At 38.6% G+C, this 19,574-nt stretch overlaps 1 protein-coding gene across 2 annotated transcripts in view; it reads left to right on the top strand.

The window, feature by feature from the left end:
• The first annotated feature begins 1,233 nt into the window (after nt 1-1,233).
• AKR1D1 (aldo-keto reductase family 1, member D1) overlaps nt 1,234-19,574 on the top strand; it is a 34,963-nt gene continuing 16,622 nt past the window's right edge. For both annotated transcript variants that reach the window (XM_005882491.2, XM_005882490.2), the window contains exons 1-4: nt 1,234-1,396; nt 11,832-11,999; nt 12,324-12,440; nt 17,603-17,680. In XM_005882491.2, coding sequence (XP_005882553.1) covers nt 1,304-1,396; nt 11,832-11,999; nt 12,324-12,440; nt 17,603-17,680 — 456 coding nt within the window. In that variant the 5' untranslated portion in view covers nt 1,234-1,303. The remainder of the gene's footprint in view (nt 1,397-11,831; nt 12,000-12,323; nt 12,441-17,602; nt 17,681-19,574) is intronic.

Below are 19,574 nucleotides of genomic sequence, written 5' to 3'. Positions count from 1 at the left end.
TGCTCTTTTGTGTCTTTCTTTTTCTTAAGCATGATGATTTTGAGATGCATTGATGCTGTTGCATAAGGAATTGGTTCCTTTGTGCTGCTGAGGAGCAACAAAACATATTCCTTTATATGAATGTGCCACAACTTTTTTATCGATCCACCCATTGATGGACTTTCGTGCTGTTTCCAGTTTGTATTCTTTCTTCCCCCATCACTGTTTATTCTCCTCCCCCACTCCCACCCCCATCCCATCCCCTTTTCCACCCTCTTCCCCTGCAATCACCACACTATTGTCTGTGTCCATGAGTTCTTTCTCTTTTTTTTCTTTTTTGCTCAATCCCTCCATGGTTAGAAGACAGGTTGTGTTAATTCCAGTGCTATTTACAATAGCCAAGATTTAGAAGCAGTACAAATGTCCATCAGTACAAATGGAGGAGGTAAGTTCTGTGTTAGTGGACCTGAAGCTGGAGTTGAGTCACTTCATGGGCTGATTAATGTCTTTCAATGATAAGGGGAGAGTCAGCTGAGACAGCCAGGAGACAGAGGGTGTGAAATTGTTTACTGCCTTTTCCTTTGTTCCTCTGGCCCAATGTTTCCAAGTTTACCTAGGTCAGCGGTTCTCAACCTGGGGGTTGAACGACCCTTTCACAGGGGTTGCCTAAGACCATCAGAAAACACATATAATTACATATTGTTTTTGTGATTGATCACTATGCTTTAATTATCTTCAATTTGTAACAATGACATTGGGGGTCACCACAACATGAGGAACTGTATTAAAGGGTCGCGGCATTAGGAAGGTTGAGAACCACTGACCTAGGTGGTAGCAATCCAGACCTCTGCCCAGTCCTGCTGCATCAGAATCTCCAGGGAGGTTCTGGGAAAGGAACTACTCTAGTCTCACCTTAAGCTAGTCCTAATGTTGACGTTTTCAGAAATATGAACCAATAAATTTCCTTTATATTTAAGAGAATTTGAGATAGACCTGTTAGTTGGCAACAAAAGCATCCTAACTGATAGAACCCCACTCGATTCCTTTCCTTTTTTGTTGTTGTTGTTCAATCTTTTCTTTGCAGTGGAGTAAGCATAAACTCTCAATGAGTTATTCTTATGTGTCTGATAAAGTTCAAAGGACAATCTCAGTATTTTCATAACAACCTAGAAGAAAACAGGTTGAGAAATAGATCTGTCAATCTCTCTTCCCTCCCACTGCTCCTCCCTCTGGCCCTCCTTTCTTTGATTAAATAGGCCCTAGGACAGCTGTCCAAAAGTGTTCCGAATCACTCCTAGAAATCTGAAGTCCTAGGCTCTCCAAGATGGACCTCACAGCAGCAAATCACCGCATACTTCTAAGTGATGGAAACAGCATTCCTATCATTGGGCTTGGTACTTACTCAGAGCCTAAACTGGTAAGTTTATCTCTCTCTATGTGTTGTTTTGTTTTCAAATAAGAAACTTTTCTAAAGTATAATCTGCAATTCATTTTGAATATATCTCATTGATTCACTTTTTGTAATAATGAAAGCAACCTCCAAGGGCTATTGTTTGGCTGAATGAATAATGAGTCAAACATTAAACTAAATCATTTTGTGATTTAAAATGGTCTTGGATTAGAGAATGGGACCTTTCTGCTTTCTTTACTAAAATTCAGCTGATGTTTATTATTTTATTGATCTCAGGCACGTGAAATTACTGAGTTTATGGCCTGTGATTTTTTTAAGTTCGTATTTGAGCACATTTAGTTCAGTCTAAAGTACATCCAGTGAAAACCTACCATGTATGAAGCACTAAGCTCCAGAATCTTCAAATATGAAGAGAATAGTCTTGCTGCCTGGGATTAAAAATCTAACAGGAGAGACACACTTTTTATTTTTTAAATATGTTTTTATTGATTTTAGAGAGAGAGGAAGGGAGAAGGAGAGATAGAAACATCAATGACAAGAGAGAAACATCAATCAGTTGCCTCTTGTATGTCCCTACTGGCATGTGCCCTGACTGGTAATTGAACCTGTGACCTCTGGCACATGGGATGACACCCAACCACATTGGCCAGGGTAAGAAGTACACTTTTTAATAATTAACTATTGGACAATGAAGATGAGAGTAAATGGTATCCTAAAAATACAAAAAGGATCTCTCTGAAAACACAAGAAAGGGAATGGTTAAATTTTGTTTGTTTTAATTTTCTTTTTCAATTACAGTTTACATCCAATATTATTTTGTATTACTTTCAGGTATACAGCATAGTGGTTCGATAATCATACACTTTACAAAGTGATTCCCTGATATTTCAAGTACCCATCTGGCACCATATATAGTTATTACAATACTAGAGGCCCAGTGCATGAAATTCACCGGGCCTCTAGTATCCCTCAGCCCAGCCTGCGCCCTCTTGCAGTCCAGGAGCCCTCGGGGGATGTCCAACTGACAGCTTAGGCAGTCAGACATCCTTAGTGCTGCCATGGAGGTGGGAGAGGCCACTGCCACTGCCACTGCATTTGCGCTGCGTTCACCAACCATGAACCTAGCTTCTGCCTGAGCGGCACTCCCCCTGTGGGAGCACACTGACCACCAGGGGGCAGCTCCTGCGTTGAGTGTCTGCCCCCTGGTGGTCAGTGCATGTCATAGCACCGGTCGTTCCGCTGCTCGGTTGATTTGCGTATTAGCTTTTTATTATATTGGATTATTGACTATATTCCCTATGCTGTACTCTATAACCCTGTGACTATTTTATAACTGCTGATTAGCACTTCTTAATCCCTTCACTTTTCTCACCCAGCAGCCCACCCCCCATGTCCCAACCACCACTGCTTGCCCCTTCTGCATGTTCACATAGTCCCTTATGCTCAACTCCATTGTAGCACTAATCATACTATATTTTAATCATTGTTTCTCTGCAATATTTCCCACAAAACTGAAATCCATTAGGAAAGAGGCTATGTCTTGTTTAGGTCTGTATTCCCAGCATAGTGTCTAGTAGGTAATGGGTGTTCAACTAATGCTTGTCAAATTAGGGAATGTTTGTGAAAGGGGATGCATATGTATGTGAGCAGAGAACATGAAGATGCAAATGGATGCAATAGTAATACCTAAAACTTTATGAACACGTAAGCATGTGCCAGGAAGTGCTTCACATTAGATGCATTTTCTAATTTAATTCTCACAACATTATGAATGAAATACCAAATTACCCAATTTTATAGGTGAGAAAACTGAAAGATTAAATAAATTGCCCCAAATTTATAATGCAAAGGAACAGAATAGGGATTTGAACCAATGAAGTTTGGGGTCAGATTCTATGCTCTGTCTAATCCCTATACAATATTGCCTGTTATGAATATTTCTTTTATCAATGAAGCTGCATATTTCTAACTATGACTTTCTGTATATATTTCTATATATGAAAGTATCTAGAAATATATGCCCTGAAATATCTATCCTAGGATATATAAATGGTATGAGTTAGAGACATTCAAAAGCAGTCATGTGCCATTTCCCAAAAAGAGCTGTAAGTTACTTCACAAGATATGACATATATCAATTAAAGAATATGACATAAGAGGGATACTACTAGAAATGAAGATCATGTGTGCACAAACCACATTTGTGATCAGAAATATTATCAGTTTTAAAATAATATAGAGAGTTAATGGTATGTCTCACAAAAACTCTAATGTGAAGAAAAACACACAAGATGTATCCAAAAGATTTGGGGAAGGGGAAATGGTAGAGCTGGGATTAATGGGCAAGATGGGAGTGGGGAGAATGGAGTATCTCAGACAGAGCAGGCTCATGGCTTTCTGTTCCAAGCCAAACAAATGAAAACTCCTTTATCATCTACCCAGGGCTGATGAGGTGGAGGCTTAGAACCACTTGCCCCCAAGTCAGTCACCCTGACATGAAAGTACTAAATTAGATTTAACTTCAAAATCAGTCTTATTCCTGGGGGTGATGAAAAAATTTAGTCTTCTCCATTAAACATGCCTGAGAGCCTTTTCTAAACCTTTCATTCTACAAGTGATACAAAATGAAGGCTGGGTTGAGGTAATTCTTTAACTGGAACTCATTCATGTTTTGTGTACACAGTCAAGCCAGTCAATATTTGTCCTGGGATCCTGTTCAGTTGTGATACAGAAGTTAGAGGGCAGCAGGGAACCCAGCAAAGATGTGGGCTTGTCTTCAGGGATAGATGGGGTCGGAGCAGAGATGGGAGGCTAAAATAAGGAAGATCTACACTGTCCCCTCTAGCGTTTGCCTGGTTTAGATTTCACTGGAACATATAGAGATAGGAACTGTGGGAAGACAGTTTTATGGAGCTGTGTGAGGCTTACCAGCCCAGCTTCTCCTGACTTACAAATATTTTTTCTCTCTCTCATATGACCAACTTTCTTATAAGGGTGTTTCATGCCTGTGGATTAGAGAATTTAAGATGAACCGGTGTGGAGTGGCACTAGGCACTCTGTGCATTACCTCATCTGATGATCACTAATGAAAAAAACTAAAGTGTACAAATTATCTATGTAACTTTTCTCTGTGAAAGCTTCCCAAAATGCTTTCATGCAGGGATGAATGCTTTTATGCAGGGGTAAAATCATCTATAATAGCCTCCAACAAATCTCTTATTTCTGTCTCTCTCCCCATAGCTCCATTTGGGTAAGTCTGATAGGCAAGTCTTGAGTCTTGTTCCTTTTTTTTTGGCTTTGATAGAAATTAATTCACTTTTTAAAAATATATATATTTTTATTGCTTTCTGAGAGGAACAGAGAAGCAATTATTCTCTTACTCTTTTCTAAGGGTGGTGCGATTTTAATATGCATTTCTAACAATACATTTTAATTTTGATAATTTGGGGACTTTCTATGAATGGAAACATAGTGAATGCATTATTGTTTGCCTTGCCTCTTTTTCTAAATATGCTATAAGATTCACCCATGTTATTAATCATGTCTTTGGCCATATTTATTGCTGTATGATATTTAATTATAACTTACCGGAATCAATTTTACTGTTGGTGGGCATTTGTATTGCTTCCAGTTTGGGATGTTACAGGCAATATTGCTGCAAAGGATCTCACACAGATCTTACTGGACCTGCATGCAAGTTCTTCTAAGGCAGTGGTTCTCAACCTTGGCTGTACATTAGACTCACCTGGGAATCTTTTTAAAATCCTGATTTCTGGGCCTCATCCTCCAGAAATTCTGTTTCTTTGTTACTAATGTTGTGGCCCTACCCCATAACAAAGAAACAGAATTTCCGGAGGATGAGGCCCAGAAATCAGCATTTTGAAAGGATTCCCAGGTGATTCTAATGTGCAGCCAAGGTTGAGAACCACTGTTCTAAGGTATATTGTTAGGAGTGGAAATGCTAGGCCAATGAGTATCAGTATATTCATTTCTAGCAGATGATGTCAATAGAGATCATTTCCAAAGCAGTCATATAATTTCCATTCCCAATTTTAATGTGCTCACCTTTAGCGCTCTTTTAATTTATCATTAGTACTTTCTGTGGCTTGTTTAAGAAATCCTTCTCTACCCAAGTGTTAAATTGGGAAATCTGGGAACAGCTTCTAAGAAGGAGATCTGCATGCAGGAGGCTTGTTGGAGAGTACTCTCAGAGACCAGTCCTGTAAGGGGGTGTGCAGTGGGGACAGTTGAACTGCAATGCAGTTGCTCATCAATGCCACAGGAGTTCTGGAATGGGAATGGTGCCACAGAGTTGTGCTGAGTTCAGGTAAGAGCATCAGGCCTTTATACCCTGGGTCATCCATAGAGGGAAACAGATGTGAGTAATGAGCAGCCAACACTTCTGAGGACTGAGGAAATGCAGTTCATTATGACATGTTCTACCCCTGCTGTCAATTGCACCTACTGCTTTTATATGCTAAATTCACCCCTGGGAACAGCTCTTCCAGAATTCTGTTTGGTCTGTTTCCTGGGAAAAATTTAAAAGAGGTAGGTTAGCAGGATGAATACAGCTCTTGCCACTAAAGCTGTCTTCAATTGTAACTTTTACTTATTTTCTTCCTCCCAGAATACCCATTCTAAGTTCCCTGTATCCTTAGCCAATATCTCTGCTAATCTGGGAGACTTACCTAGTGTTATGTCCCAAATCCTCATCCCTGAGTTGTCTGAATCCCTAGTCAACTACCCTCTCAAGTCATGGCTGCTGCCTTGTCCATTAACAATCACAACTGGTAATGAGTATATCATTGGTTCACCTATCCCCTTGTGATGATAAGGTATCTTACCCCTCCAATATGGCAACCCTTTCCCTTACAATAAGGAGGCTGGTTTCACCTGGGAATTAGGACCTTTAGATCCTCAGAGCCTAAAATTTAGGAATGGGAAGCACACATTTTCCAAGTGGGTAAAAGGGAGTGATGCTAAGATGAATCACCCCTACAGGGTTTTTAGACTCACATATTGTACTTATTGGGGGCACAACACCATACAAAAGATGTTGCCCTAGAATATATGTTATATCCTGGAGGATGAAAGTTGATTCTTATTGATGATAGCCATTCTGACAGATGTGAGGTGATATCTCATTGTGGTTTTAATTTGCATTTCTTTGATGATTAGTGGTGTTGAGCATCTGTCTTTTCATATAGCTCTTGGCTATCTGTACATCCTCTTTGGAGAAGTGTCTATTCAGGTCTTGTGCCAATTTTTTAATTGGATTGCTTTTTGGTGTTGAGTTTTCTGTTTTTTTATAAATTTTAGATATAACCCCTTATCAGATTTATCAGATGATCAGATGTATCACTGGTGAATATGTTCTCCCATGCAGAGTGTTATCTTTTCATTCTGTTGAAGGTTTCCTTTGCTGTGCAAAAACTCTTAGTTTGATGTAATCTTATTTATTTTTCCTTTTGTTTCCCTTGCCCAAGGAGATATATCAGAAAAAAAAATATTGCTATGAGAAATGTCTTAGATTTTCCTCCCTATGTTTTCTTCTAGGATTTTTATGGTTTTGAGTTTATGGTTTAATCTATTTGGAGTTTATTCTTATGTGTAGTGTAAGTTAGTGGTCTAGTTTCATTTTTTTTGCACGTATTTGTCCAGTTTCCCCAACACCATTTATTGTATAGACTATTGTATGTTCTTGCCTCCTTTGTGAAATACTAATTGACTCATAAAGGCATGAGTTTATTTCTGTGCTGTCTTTCATAATATCTCATTTTACAGTTTGGGGTTCTTTTTGGCTTCGATTTCTGTTTAAGCCCTATTAATTATATAGTCAATCAAAGAGGTTCTAGAAGGTGTGTTTCTTTCTCCAACTACTTGATATTTGTTACTATGAATCCTTTATCTAACCATCTGTGCAGCCACTTTGTTCATTTTTCATATCACTTATTTTCTCAATAATGCTAACTTTCTGCTAAAATAGGGGTGGTGGTGGTGGGGGGGGAATACAATTAATGCTCCTAAGACCTTGTATTTCAGCCCCAGACTAAAAAGCCACTAGAAATACATGAGATTTTTTGCCTCACTCATTTTACAACAAATCAATAGCTGTGAGTCAGATTTCACAGGTCTGATATGATTTGTCGAGCATTTGGTGAGAACACTGAAATTCTAGAAGCAAGCACAAGTACTTCTCAACATTTGTGAAAGAGATCAGAATGATCATCTTAATTTGAGATCACTAAAAATCAACAAACAGGATTAAACCTCTCCCACACACAAAACCTAAAATACGATTTGAAAATTTTATTTGATGAGGATATGTGTTTATCTTCAAAGAACTCTCCATCAAGAATTATGTTTCTCATTAAGAAAAAATGGAACTAAATATAGAGACTTTTTTCAATTACAGTTGACATTAAATATTATACTAGTTTCAAGAGTATAGTATAGTGATTAGATATTTATGTAATTTTTGAAGTGATGACTCCAATAAGTCTAGTACCCACTTGGCACCCTACATAGTTAGTACAATATTATTGGCTACAGTCCCTTTGTTGTATTTTAGATCCCTGTGACTATTTTGTAACTGCCTTCTGTACTTCTTAATCCCTTCGCTTTTTTCACCCAGTCCCCACAACAACCCCTCCCATCTGGCAATCATCAATTTGTTCTCTGTATCTCTAAGTCTATTTCCATTTTATTTGTTCATTAATTTTGTTCTTTAGATTCCACATATAAGTGAAATCATATGGTATTTGGCTTTCTCTGGCTGACTTATTTCACTTAGGATAATACCCTTTAGATTCATTCATGCTGTCACAGATGGTATACTTTAATTCTTTTTTTTGGCTGAGTGATATTTCATTGTATATATGTACCTCATCTTCTTTTCCAGTCATCTACTGATGGACATTTAGGTTGATTCCATATCTTGGCTATGGAATCATAGTGCTGCAATGAACATTTATCTTTTTGAATTAATATTTTGGTTTCTTCAGACACATGCCCAGAAATGGAATTACTGGGTCATATGGTAGTTCTATTTTATTATCTTGAGGAACTTCCACAGTTTTCCATAGCGGATGCACCAATTTGCAATCCCACCAATAATGCATGAGGGTTCCCTTTACTCCACATCTTTGCCAACACTTGTTATTTGTTGATTTCTTGATGATAGCCAATCTGACAGGTGTAAGGTGATATCTAATTGTGATTTTAATTTGCAGTTCCCTAATGATTAGTAACACTGAGCATCCTTTCATATATCTATTGGCCATCTGTTTATTGAGACACACCCTTTTATATTTAAAATGTCATCACAGAGCATCATGGTGGAACAAATAGACCCATGTATATCTTCCCTTAAATCTACAACTAATCAGACATCTTTAATGCAATAAAAGTTACTCTGTTCAACACACTAGCAAGCTTGAGAGAGACACACATTGGTACATCTGAAGGAGGGTGTATTGGAACACTTAGGGTAGGCAAGATGAGGGAGAAAACAGGGATGGTGTCTGCAGATGTGGTTCCACAGCCACCATGGCTAGCCTGTGGCCCCAGCTAATGGGGTCGTGGTGGAGGAGTCAGGGTGTGGCCTTCACACTATGGCCCAGTGGACAGTAAGAGGGATAGAAACAGCATTGGCACCTGAGAACCTGCTTCCTCCTCCCTTACTGCAGTGGAGCCTGGTAGCAAAAGCAAAGACATGTCTCTGGTCTCCCAGCTCTATATAGTGCAGTGGCACCAGCCAGGAAGGGAACCAGGTAACCCAGCACTGGGTTCACAAAGCAAACTCTCCCCTCAGCCACCACATCCTCACACCATAGTAGTGAGGTCTCCAGACCCAGAGGACCAAAATACAGCAGAGCACTCACCACCCTATCACCCAGGTGGCAACTCCCATGACCACAGTGGTGACCCCCCCCACCCCAGGGGCAAGTAGAATTGGTAAGAGAAAACAGAAGCTTGTACTAGAGCACCATCTACTGGTAGACAAAACAAAGACCTCTAATTATCAACCTGCTGAATTGTTAAAATCAAAACAGTACCTAAATAAGAAAGATATTCACTGTTTTAAATGTTCCAGCAGAGGAACAACCCATTGAGTACCATGAACAGTTAAGGTAACATGGTAACACAGAAAGAAAATCACAATTCTCCGGAAACCAAACTCAGTCATGGAAGATAGAATTATCTAAATAATACAGAATTCAAAATAGCAGTCATGAAGAAACTCAGTGATATACAAGAAAACTCAGAAAGGCAGGTCAATGAGCTCAGGAATAAAATTAACAAACCAAAGGAGTAATTTACCAAAGAAATTTAAACTATAAAAAATAACCAAACAGAAAGTCTGGAGCTGAAGAACTCAGTAAATGAAGTGAAGAAAGCATTAGAAAGCATTAGAAAAAGGACAAACCATGTGGAAGAGAGGATTAATGAGGTTGAAAATAGAAATCTAGAAATGATTCAAGTGGAAGAGGAGAGAAAACTCAGATTTTTTAAAAATGAAAGAACTGACCAAGGGATCAGAACTGAGAGCTGAGAAATAAATCCACATATGTATGGGCAGCTAATTTATAAAAAAGGAGCCAATAACAAAAATGTTCAACAACACTAATTAGAGAAATGCTCATCAAAACCACAATGAGATATCATCGCACACCTATTCAATGGCTGTTTTCAAAAAGACAAGAAATAACAAGTGTTGAGGAGGATGTGAAGAAAACGTAACCCTTGGAGGGATTGTAAATTGGTGCAGCCATTATGAAAGCAGTATGGAGTTTCCTCAAAAAATTAAGAATAGAAATACCATATGACTCAGCAATTCCTCTTTTGGGTATTCATCCAAAGAATATTAAAATCTATCTATCTATCTATCTATCTATCTATCTATCTATCTATCTACCATAGATAGATAGATAGATAGATAGATAGATAGACCCCTATGTTAACTGCATCATTATTTACAATAGCCAAGACTGGAAACAACCTAAGTGTCTACTAGTGAATAAATAGCTAAAGAAGACATAGTAGATAAACATGAAGGAATATTCCTCAGCCATAAAAAAGATGAAATATTGCCATTGGTCACAAATGAATGAATCTTGAGAGTATTATGCTAAGTGAAATAAGTCAGACAGAAAAGGCCCAAAACCACTCATATGTAGAATATAAAACAAAAAAAGTAATGAACTAACAAAACAAAAACAAACTCATACATACAGACAACAGAATGGTTGGTTACCAGAAGGGAAGGTGGTTGGGGGAGAGGAAGATGAGGAAAGGGGGTCAAATATATCATAACAAAAGGAAACTAGACTTTTGGTGGTAAACACACAATAGAGTATACAGGTACCAAATTACAAGGTTATTCACATGAAGTTTATATAATGTTATTAACCAATGTCACTTCAATAAAAATAAATAAAATGTCTTCATAACTAAAGAACAGTAATTTATGTGTAATCTGAAAGATGGATAACTTACAACTCAAGTGTCAAGAATTTTTCAGGTGTTTTTTGTTTGTTTATTTTGTTTTCATTACTGTCAATGTACAGGGGAGAGGATATTCTCATTCTTTGCTTCATGCAGATTAATAAAATGAACAAAATTTTGGCTACCAAATTTGATAAGTATATATATTGAAAAATCTAGGATGCTACTCAACAACCTTTCCCCCCCATCTTTATTGAGGCATAACTGACGTACAAAAAAACTGCACATATTTAAAGTATACAATCAGATTCATCTGGCACATGTATGCACCCATGAAGCCATCATCACAATCAAGATGGTGAATGTATTCATTACCGCCAAGTTTCCTTGTGTTTCTTTGTGATCCCATGTAATCCCATGTCCACAACCCCCACCCCAGAAAATCACTGATCTGAATCTCACTATAGATTACTTTTCATTTTCTAGCATTTTATATGAATGAAATCATAAAGTATTCTTTTTTGTCTTGCTTCTTTTCTTCAGTAGAAAGAAGAATATTTGATATTCATCCATGTTGCTGTGTCTATCAATAGTTCATTCCTTTTTACTACCTGTTAGTTTTCCATTCTGTGGCTATATCTCAGTTTATTCACCCAAACCTTTGATTTATAACTGAACCTTTGTCAATGAACTGTGCCATCCTATAGCATGGATATCATAAAAACTCTTGTCATTGGTAACATTGATCAAGTCACATTTCTGAAACCACAAAGCTAAGGGCAGACCTGGGATGGATGGAGTCTCCCACTGAGGATGGAATGCTGCCTAGAAGGTCAGTTTCTCCAGCCGATACCATCTTCCAATCACAACAGCATGGAATTGGGAATTTGTCATTTTCACTCTAAAACAATGTACAGCAAAGCGTCTTCATTAATAATGATTGAACTAAGGACTGATTCCTTTTCTCCAAAACCTCAACCCTTTGTTATTTCAGACCTCTAAGGGGAGCTGTAAGACATCAGTTAAGATGGCCATCGATGTTGGGTACCGGCACATTGATGGGGCCTACAGCTACCAGAATGAGAACGAAGTGGGGGAGGCCATCAGAGAGAAGATAGCAGAAGGAAGGGTGAAGAGAGAGGATATTTTCTACTGCGGAAAGGTGAGAGCTTCCCTTCCCCTCCATCCCCTCATATTAATGATGGACCTGATGTCACTTTTCTCTGCCTAATTTCAGAATATTTTCATGGTTTGATTCCGTCAAGGGCACATGCCTGGATTGCAAGCTCAATCCCCAGTAGAGGGCATGCAAGACTCAGCCAAATAATGATGCTCTCTCATCGTTGATGTTTCTATCCCTCTCCCCCTCTCACTTTCTCTCTGAAATCAATAAAAAAATATGTGGGAAAAAGAATAAAGAGCTACATTATTATTATTTTTTTAATAGCGTGAATGTTAGTTCACTATCCCCTTTTTATTCTTTCAGCTGTGGGCTACCCATTTTGAACCAGAGAGGGTCCGCCCATACCTGGAGAAGACACTCAAGACGCTCCAGCTAGATTATGTTGATCTTTATATCATTGAAATGCCCATGGCTTTTAAGGTGAGTTCAGACACCTAAAGGTTTGGTCTCTGCTCTTTGGCAGCCACAAGCCAGCAGCCATGTGCACGAAACTAGTTAATTACTTAGCACCACAGAATGTTATCATTTTGTTACCATAGGTTAGACAACACTGGCTAGCCTAACAAATGCCCAGAAAGATTATGTGTAACAGACTTAGGCTTGGATCCCATGTTTCTTGATTCCTAATCTAATGCACTTTTTATTATAGCATGTCTTTACAACTGTAGTTTAAGCTGTCCATCAAACCATCAAGTAGTCCCCAAACAGTAGTCCAATTTTACCTGTCCAGCATCCAGACACACCCTTCTTCCCATTCACATAGTCATGAAAATGTTCCTGCACGACATAATGCAAAATAATGTATACAACTGAAAACTTATTCACCTTCCACCGCTCCAAAGGGACATAACCCAAAGAATGGTCAGGTTTTGGGGGAGAGGGGGTCAGCAACAAGATCAGGGTGATAGCTATTCCTCTAATTCAAATGCACTTCTTCTTTAAACTTTCTCAATTTATGGACTCTGTGTTAATTTAACCACCAACAACACATCCCATATACACTGCTGAAGAGAAGTAACTGTTTTCAAATGTCTCAGAGAAAGGAGAGACTGAAAATGAAACTGGTCATTGAAGTGCCCAGATTTCCTTCACACAAGCAACCTGGCTGCCCCTGTTCTGTTCTCTGGAAGCTCTTTCCTTGACGACTCTTCTCTGTGGTCACATGCAAGAGGGACTTTGGGAAAGATTCCCCTTTTGCATCCTTGATAGGAGTTTGCAGGCTTCACAATGGCCTTCACAATGGTTAGTCAAAGGCTTTGAATGGTCAGTTTGGGATTTCATGGACAGACAATATCCCTGAACATTTTCCTAGGCTTTCAGTAAATTCACATTCAGTCAGCTCCATTAAAGAGTAATTAAAACTAGAAATCTTAGAGGGTAGCCTTCTTACATCTAATCCTTGGCTGTGGTTTCTGCAACTGAGTAAAGAACCTCCTTGTTCTGCTCATCTGCTCAGTCCTCAGTTTACTGCCCCCATCTGGCTTGAAATAATACAAAACAGGGAGGCACAGGTCATGCATTCTTTGCACCCAGTCTCCATCTCAGTGGATGGTGCTCCTTTGTTGGACATGGCATCATTGGCCTGAGATCTTGTCTTCAGAGAGAAATGGACAAGGATTCTCCCAAAGTCCAATTTTATTTCCCTCTAGGATTCTTACCTTCCTGTCTTGGCTGACACAGACTTTTCTAACTCTAGAAGGCTCAGAGCTGAACTTCTGCCATTTGGGGAGGCATCTAGAAGCAGAAAGTACCTGTTTTAGCAAAATATGATCTTACCACTCATCTTACAAGCCAAGTAGCAATAAACACATTTATATTTCTTCAGGACCTGACTGAAGACTGCAAAAATGGCCAACAAACTCTAACACCCAATGTTTTCCTACTAAGTGCCCTAAAGCTCCAATCTTAGTATGCCCATTGTCAGAGTCTCAAGACACAACAAGGCAACAATTTAACAAGATGCCATGCTATTGCATAGCAAGAATATCCAAGTCTCAGCTGGAGAATCCTCACTATCCACAATCCCATACTGACCGGGCCAATTCCACACTCTTTGTTCATTACTTGCTATACCCAACACCTTTGTTTTAGTCAGAACTCTTGTTATAAATGGCAGAAACCCAACTCAAATTGGCATTAGCAAAAAAGGGAACTGAGAATTCCAAGGCATACCTAATTCCAAAGGACTGGATCCAGAAGTTCAAACTATCTATCTACACTCTGGCCCTTTCTCTATTCCTGTGTTCTGGTGGCTTAATTCTCAAAAATTTCTTTCTATATGATGGCAAAATGCCCATTGACATGCCAAGACCACTTCACAATACAACTTAAGAATTCAGAGGAAGAGAGACTACACATTAAACCTCATAAAGAAACACAGATCAGCCTTGCTTGGGTCACATAACTTTTGCTGACTAATCTTTGTGTAAGGACATGGCTGACTGACATCTTTGGCCAAGAGTTGGAATTGTAGAATGAGCTCTTCTATAGAAGAAGGCATAAGAATGGTAGAAAGCAAAATAACAGATTGCCACTGTACTCATTAATCAGAGGTCACTTAGCACGCATGGTGATACGAAGCATGAGCTCCAGAACCGAGGTGCCTTGTTTGAATCCCAGCTCTGTCACATGTGAGCCAGATGACTTGGTCAAGTTATTACCTGATCCCTTTACACATCACCTAAACATGGTCCAATGGACTTCGGAGTCACGCAGAAGAGGGACTTTCAGCTTTATTACCTACTAGTATTAGCATAGTATCTTTGATATTCCTGAACTTTCTTTCAATTTCATTATTGGTAAATTGAGACAATAATAACTCACTTGCCTAGTGTTGTGAGGAGTCATTAAAATTATAATATGAAATTACTGACACAATGCCTGACATTTCATAGATAATAAAAAATAATATTATGAAATGATCAGGTGGAAATATATATTCCAATATATAGAATATCTTCATTTCACAAAAGAGAAAGTTGAGGCCCCAGGCAATGAAACAGCTAACTCAGGTTTAAAATCCATCAGAACTGGGATCAGATTCTAAATCCCCTGATGCCATTCCCATATTTGTTTTCTGACAATATACAGTCCCTTCTGCCTTATTTTTTTTTTTATGAGGAATGGCATTTTTAAAAAATAAATGGAGATACTGATGAATAGGAATGAGAATCAATAGCATAGCTTTTTAGAGGGTTGAATTATTCTTCTAATACTGTCTTCAGTATGAGCAGGAGTGGAGGGAGAAAGACCATGGAATGATTCAGATGAGGGGTGAGTAAAGGAGGCACAATGGAAGCTTAAGAGGAACATGCTTAAGAGGAATAGCTAACATGGGTTCAGGGGTGATAGGACTTAATTAAAGTCTTGGAAAGTAAAAAGTATTTAACACAGTGTATGATAGAGGCATAAAACCATTCCAAACAGAAGTAAAATTGGAAAATGCAAAAGGCAAGAAATATGGAGGGAGACTGAAGTGGAAATGTGGGCCATAGTGTTGAGAATTTCAAAGAGCTTGGGAAGCAGAAACAGAAAGGGTAATTAACATGAATGATTATGTGGCATTGAGGAATAAGGACCCTTTTTCCTGCTCTAAGTGAGACAGGAAGAAATTGAGTCAAAATTGTGTTTGCTAAAGAAAGTGATATCACCGGGGGAAAGTTTTATTCAGGTGAGATAGTGGAAGAAAAAAAAAAGGTTTTTTTAATATAATGAATTTTGCCTTAGCTGGTTTGGCTCAGTGGATAGAACGTCAGCCTGCAGACTGAACATACAGTTCCAGGCAAGGGCACATGCCCTGGTTACGGGCTCGATGCCTCGTTGGAGCGTTCAGGAGGCAGCCTATCAATCATTCTCTCTCATCATTAATGTTTCTATCTCTCTCTCCCTCTCCCTTCTCTCATATAAATAATAATAATAATAATAATAATAATAATAAATTTTGTCCAATTGCTTGATTTTCAATAAAAATTCCTATTATCAAGGTCTACAAAGACTTGTATGCTGACAACCATACCCAATAGACACTGTATCCTCATATTATTTGATACCTTCCAACACAGTTGTCTACTATCTCCAGTATACATTTTCTTCTTGTGACTTCTATAATACCACCCTCTCTTGATTCTTTGGTAGCTTCTCTGCCAACCTCCAAATGTTGTTATGCCCAGAATAGTACCTCTATTCTTGTCTTACTGAGCCACACTGTGTCTATAAGAGACCTAGTTGCAAGGATTGATTATTATTTTATATGTAAGGGCTACCAAAGTTTGTCTATAGCCATGACCTCTTTCTAAGCCTCTTTCTGAGATTTCTCTGTTCAACTGCCTTCTCGAATAGCCACTTGAACGTTTGGTCATTTCAAACTCAAAATATTCATAAAAAACTCTTGATTGCTAACCCAAACTCAGGAAATGATTACCACCATCCACCCCAGGAGCCTAGGAATCATCTTTCATTTCTCTCTATTTCATTTTCAAGCCCATAAGAAATGAGTCGCATGTTTAGATACAGCCAAAAAAGAGAAATCTGAAAGATAACATTCCACACCAGCTGGCCTTAGTTGGGAAAGAGCTAAAATTCGGGTTACGAGCCAGCTTCAGATACCCCACCGCTAGTTGGCGCAGCGAACGTCACAGTGAACGCCACAACATCAGCCCAGCATCACGTGTCTCACTCGTTCACTTTAATGATTTGACATACGAGTAATTTGAGTTACGAGCTCTGTCACAGAACGAATTAAACTCGTAAGTCAAGGCCCCACTGTATTCCATTTTCAAGCCCATAAGAAATGGATCCCATGTTTAGATACAGCCACAAAAGAGAAATCTGAAAGATAATGTTCCACACCAGTTAGCCTTAGTTGGGAAAGGATCACCCAAAAACAAGAGAAAGAAAGTTGACACTAATGTGTGAAGTAGGAAAAAAAATTGCTGAACTCCTGGAGGGCCCCAAAATGAAAGGAAAAAAACCAGTGAGCAAGTTTGCCAGAACTGAGAAGTAACATGCCGTGCTGTCCTCAACTGTCAAAACACTGAGTCTCAGAGTCCTAATTCGCAGCCTCTACTCTTTTTTGATGAGTAATTCTGTCATTAGGAGAAAGTTCATGGATTAGGAATAAGGATAATCTGTTGATAAATAAAGGGAAAATGAATGCCAGTATAGGATACTGGGATTAATGTGTCACATATTTTAGAAAAATGAAAGAATTTCTGGACAGTCCCACAAAGGTGAGAAATAATAAAAATATTTGATGAGTAATTCTGTCATTAGGAGAAAGTTCATGGATTAGGAATAAGGATAATCTGTTGATAAATAAAGGGAAAATGAATGCCAGTATAGGATACTGGGATTAATGTGTCACATATTTTAGAAAAATGAAAGAATTTCTGGACAGTCCCACAAAGGTGAGAAATATATAAAAATATAATGTATTATATAATTATATAAACATACTAACAAATAATTAAACTTTTATTGCTTTCCCAGGGCTAGGGTATATTGGCATAAGGACAATTCAAATTCCATCATTTTAATTCCCAGATATAAATAAAAGGAATTATCCTTTTTTTTTTCTTTTTTAGCCTGGAGATGAATTTTATCCTAAAGATGAGTATGGCAATTGGTTATATCACAATTCAAATCTGTGTGCCACTTGGGAGGTAAGTTCAAATGGGCCTTTTATTCTTTTATTTTAAAAGACTACATTTTTGAATTGTGATCTGATTATTCCTGTTTCATTTAGTAGGAAGAGATGCAGCCTTTATTCTCCCAGAGAATATACTCTAATGAGTACAGTATCTCTTTCTAATGGGTGTTCCCCTCTAGGTAACAGTTGAAGACCTGAAGGCTGGAGTTGTTTTGAGGGGTGAGGAGGCAGCTACTAGTTTTCTGGTCCATGGGGCTCTCTACCTGAGAGAACATATACTCACCCGTGCTGTCATTGGAGCTGAGTAAATTTGGTGTTTCTGTCTAAGGGTCTGCCTGACAGGGTAGCCAGTATCCCCAGGAGAAAATAGCTCATAGCTCAAAATAACAAGGTATTTATTTCACAAGGAAACAACATATCTCAATTACAGATCCCAACATGAACAGAACAGAGGACCAAGAACTTTTAAATTAGCCAAATAATATATTAAAGGAGATAAGAAAAGATACTAGCAATGTGAAACAAGAACAAGAAAACATTTTTTAAAAACAAGCATTAAGCAAGTAATAATTGGGAAAAATAAAACACAATGCAATAGATGGGATAAAAGTGAAATGGATATAAATAAGGAAAATGGGATCAAATTGAAAGATCAGAATGAGGAAATCTCCCAATATGAAGTAGGAAAAGACAAGAAAAAATTAAATGTGAAAGAAAAGCTAAGAGATGTATAGGATACAATTAAAATTTCACTACTCACATAATAGAAAAACAAGAAAGAAAAAAAAAGAAAATGAGGAAATATTTGAAGGAGAAAAAAAAACAGAGATATTGAACAGGCATAGACTACCAAAGAAGAAAGAGAAGGAAACCCATACCTAGATACACTATAGAGAAATTTAAGAATATCAAATATAAAGAGAAAATGTTAATGCTTCCAGAGCATAGCAAATAAATCAATAAATGAGACAAAATAGAATAATAAAAGATAATCAAAGAGAAGGCAGGAAAAGAAAAACAGAAGGAAAATGAATAGGTAGGGAAGTCAAAAACAAATACCAAAATGGGAAATTTAAACTCAGTGGTATCAATAGTCACAGTATATATACATAGTTGAAACAATACAGTTAAAAGGCAAAGGTTGTCAGAATGGACAAAAAGCAAAATCCCATTATATATTATATACAAGAAACCCATTTTAAATAAAAACATATAAACGTTTAAAGTCAAAGCTTAAAAAAAAGAAAAGAACAGGTAAAAATATACTAGGCTAACTGAAATAAAAAGAAAGTGGGAGTAGCTATTTTAATATCAACAAAGATTTTGGAGCAGAGTATTACCAGGGATAAAGAAGTTTCTCTAATCTAATAGAATAGAAACACAAATTGCCCCCGCACCTCTGCTATGCCCCAAGCCACGCCCACCAGCCAATCATAGCAATTATATGCCAATTAACCCAACCAACATGGCGGCCGGCAGCCACTGAGCTGGAGCAAGCAGGAGGCTTGGTTGCCCCGGCAATGGAGGAAGCCAAGCTTCCTGCCTGCCCTGGCTGGCTGTGGCCTCCGCTCAAGGCAACAAAGTTTCAATTATAGAAGATAAATAAATCCAAGATACCTGCTTCCAGCCAGTCTCCACTGAGAGCTTGGGTGGCTGGGGCTGTGGCCAGCCTGCAAACAGCCATCAGCCCCTCACCCAGGATGACCACACCCTCATGGGGTGAGGGTCCCCACTGGGGGGGGCTTGGTCATCCTGCAAACAACCATTGGCCACTCACCCAGACTGGCCAGGCACCCAGCAGGACCCACCCCCACCTTGAAGGGGGTGTGGCCAGCCTGAAAACGGCCCTCAGCCGCTCACCCAGGCTGGCCATACCCACATGGGGTGAGGGTCCCCACTGGGGGGGG

This window comes from Myotis brandtii, unplaced genomic scaffold (assembly GCF_000412655.1).
Source record: "Myotis brandtii unplaced genomic scaffold, ASM41265v1 scaffold724, whole genome shotgun sequence".
Lineage (NCBI taxonomy): Eukaryota > Metazoa > Chordata > Mammalia > Chiroptera > Vespertilionidae > Myotis > Myotis brandtii.
Note: the sequence above shows the minus strand (reverse complement) of the source record. Positions and strands in the feature narration are given on the sequence as shown.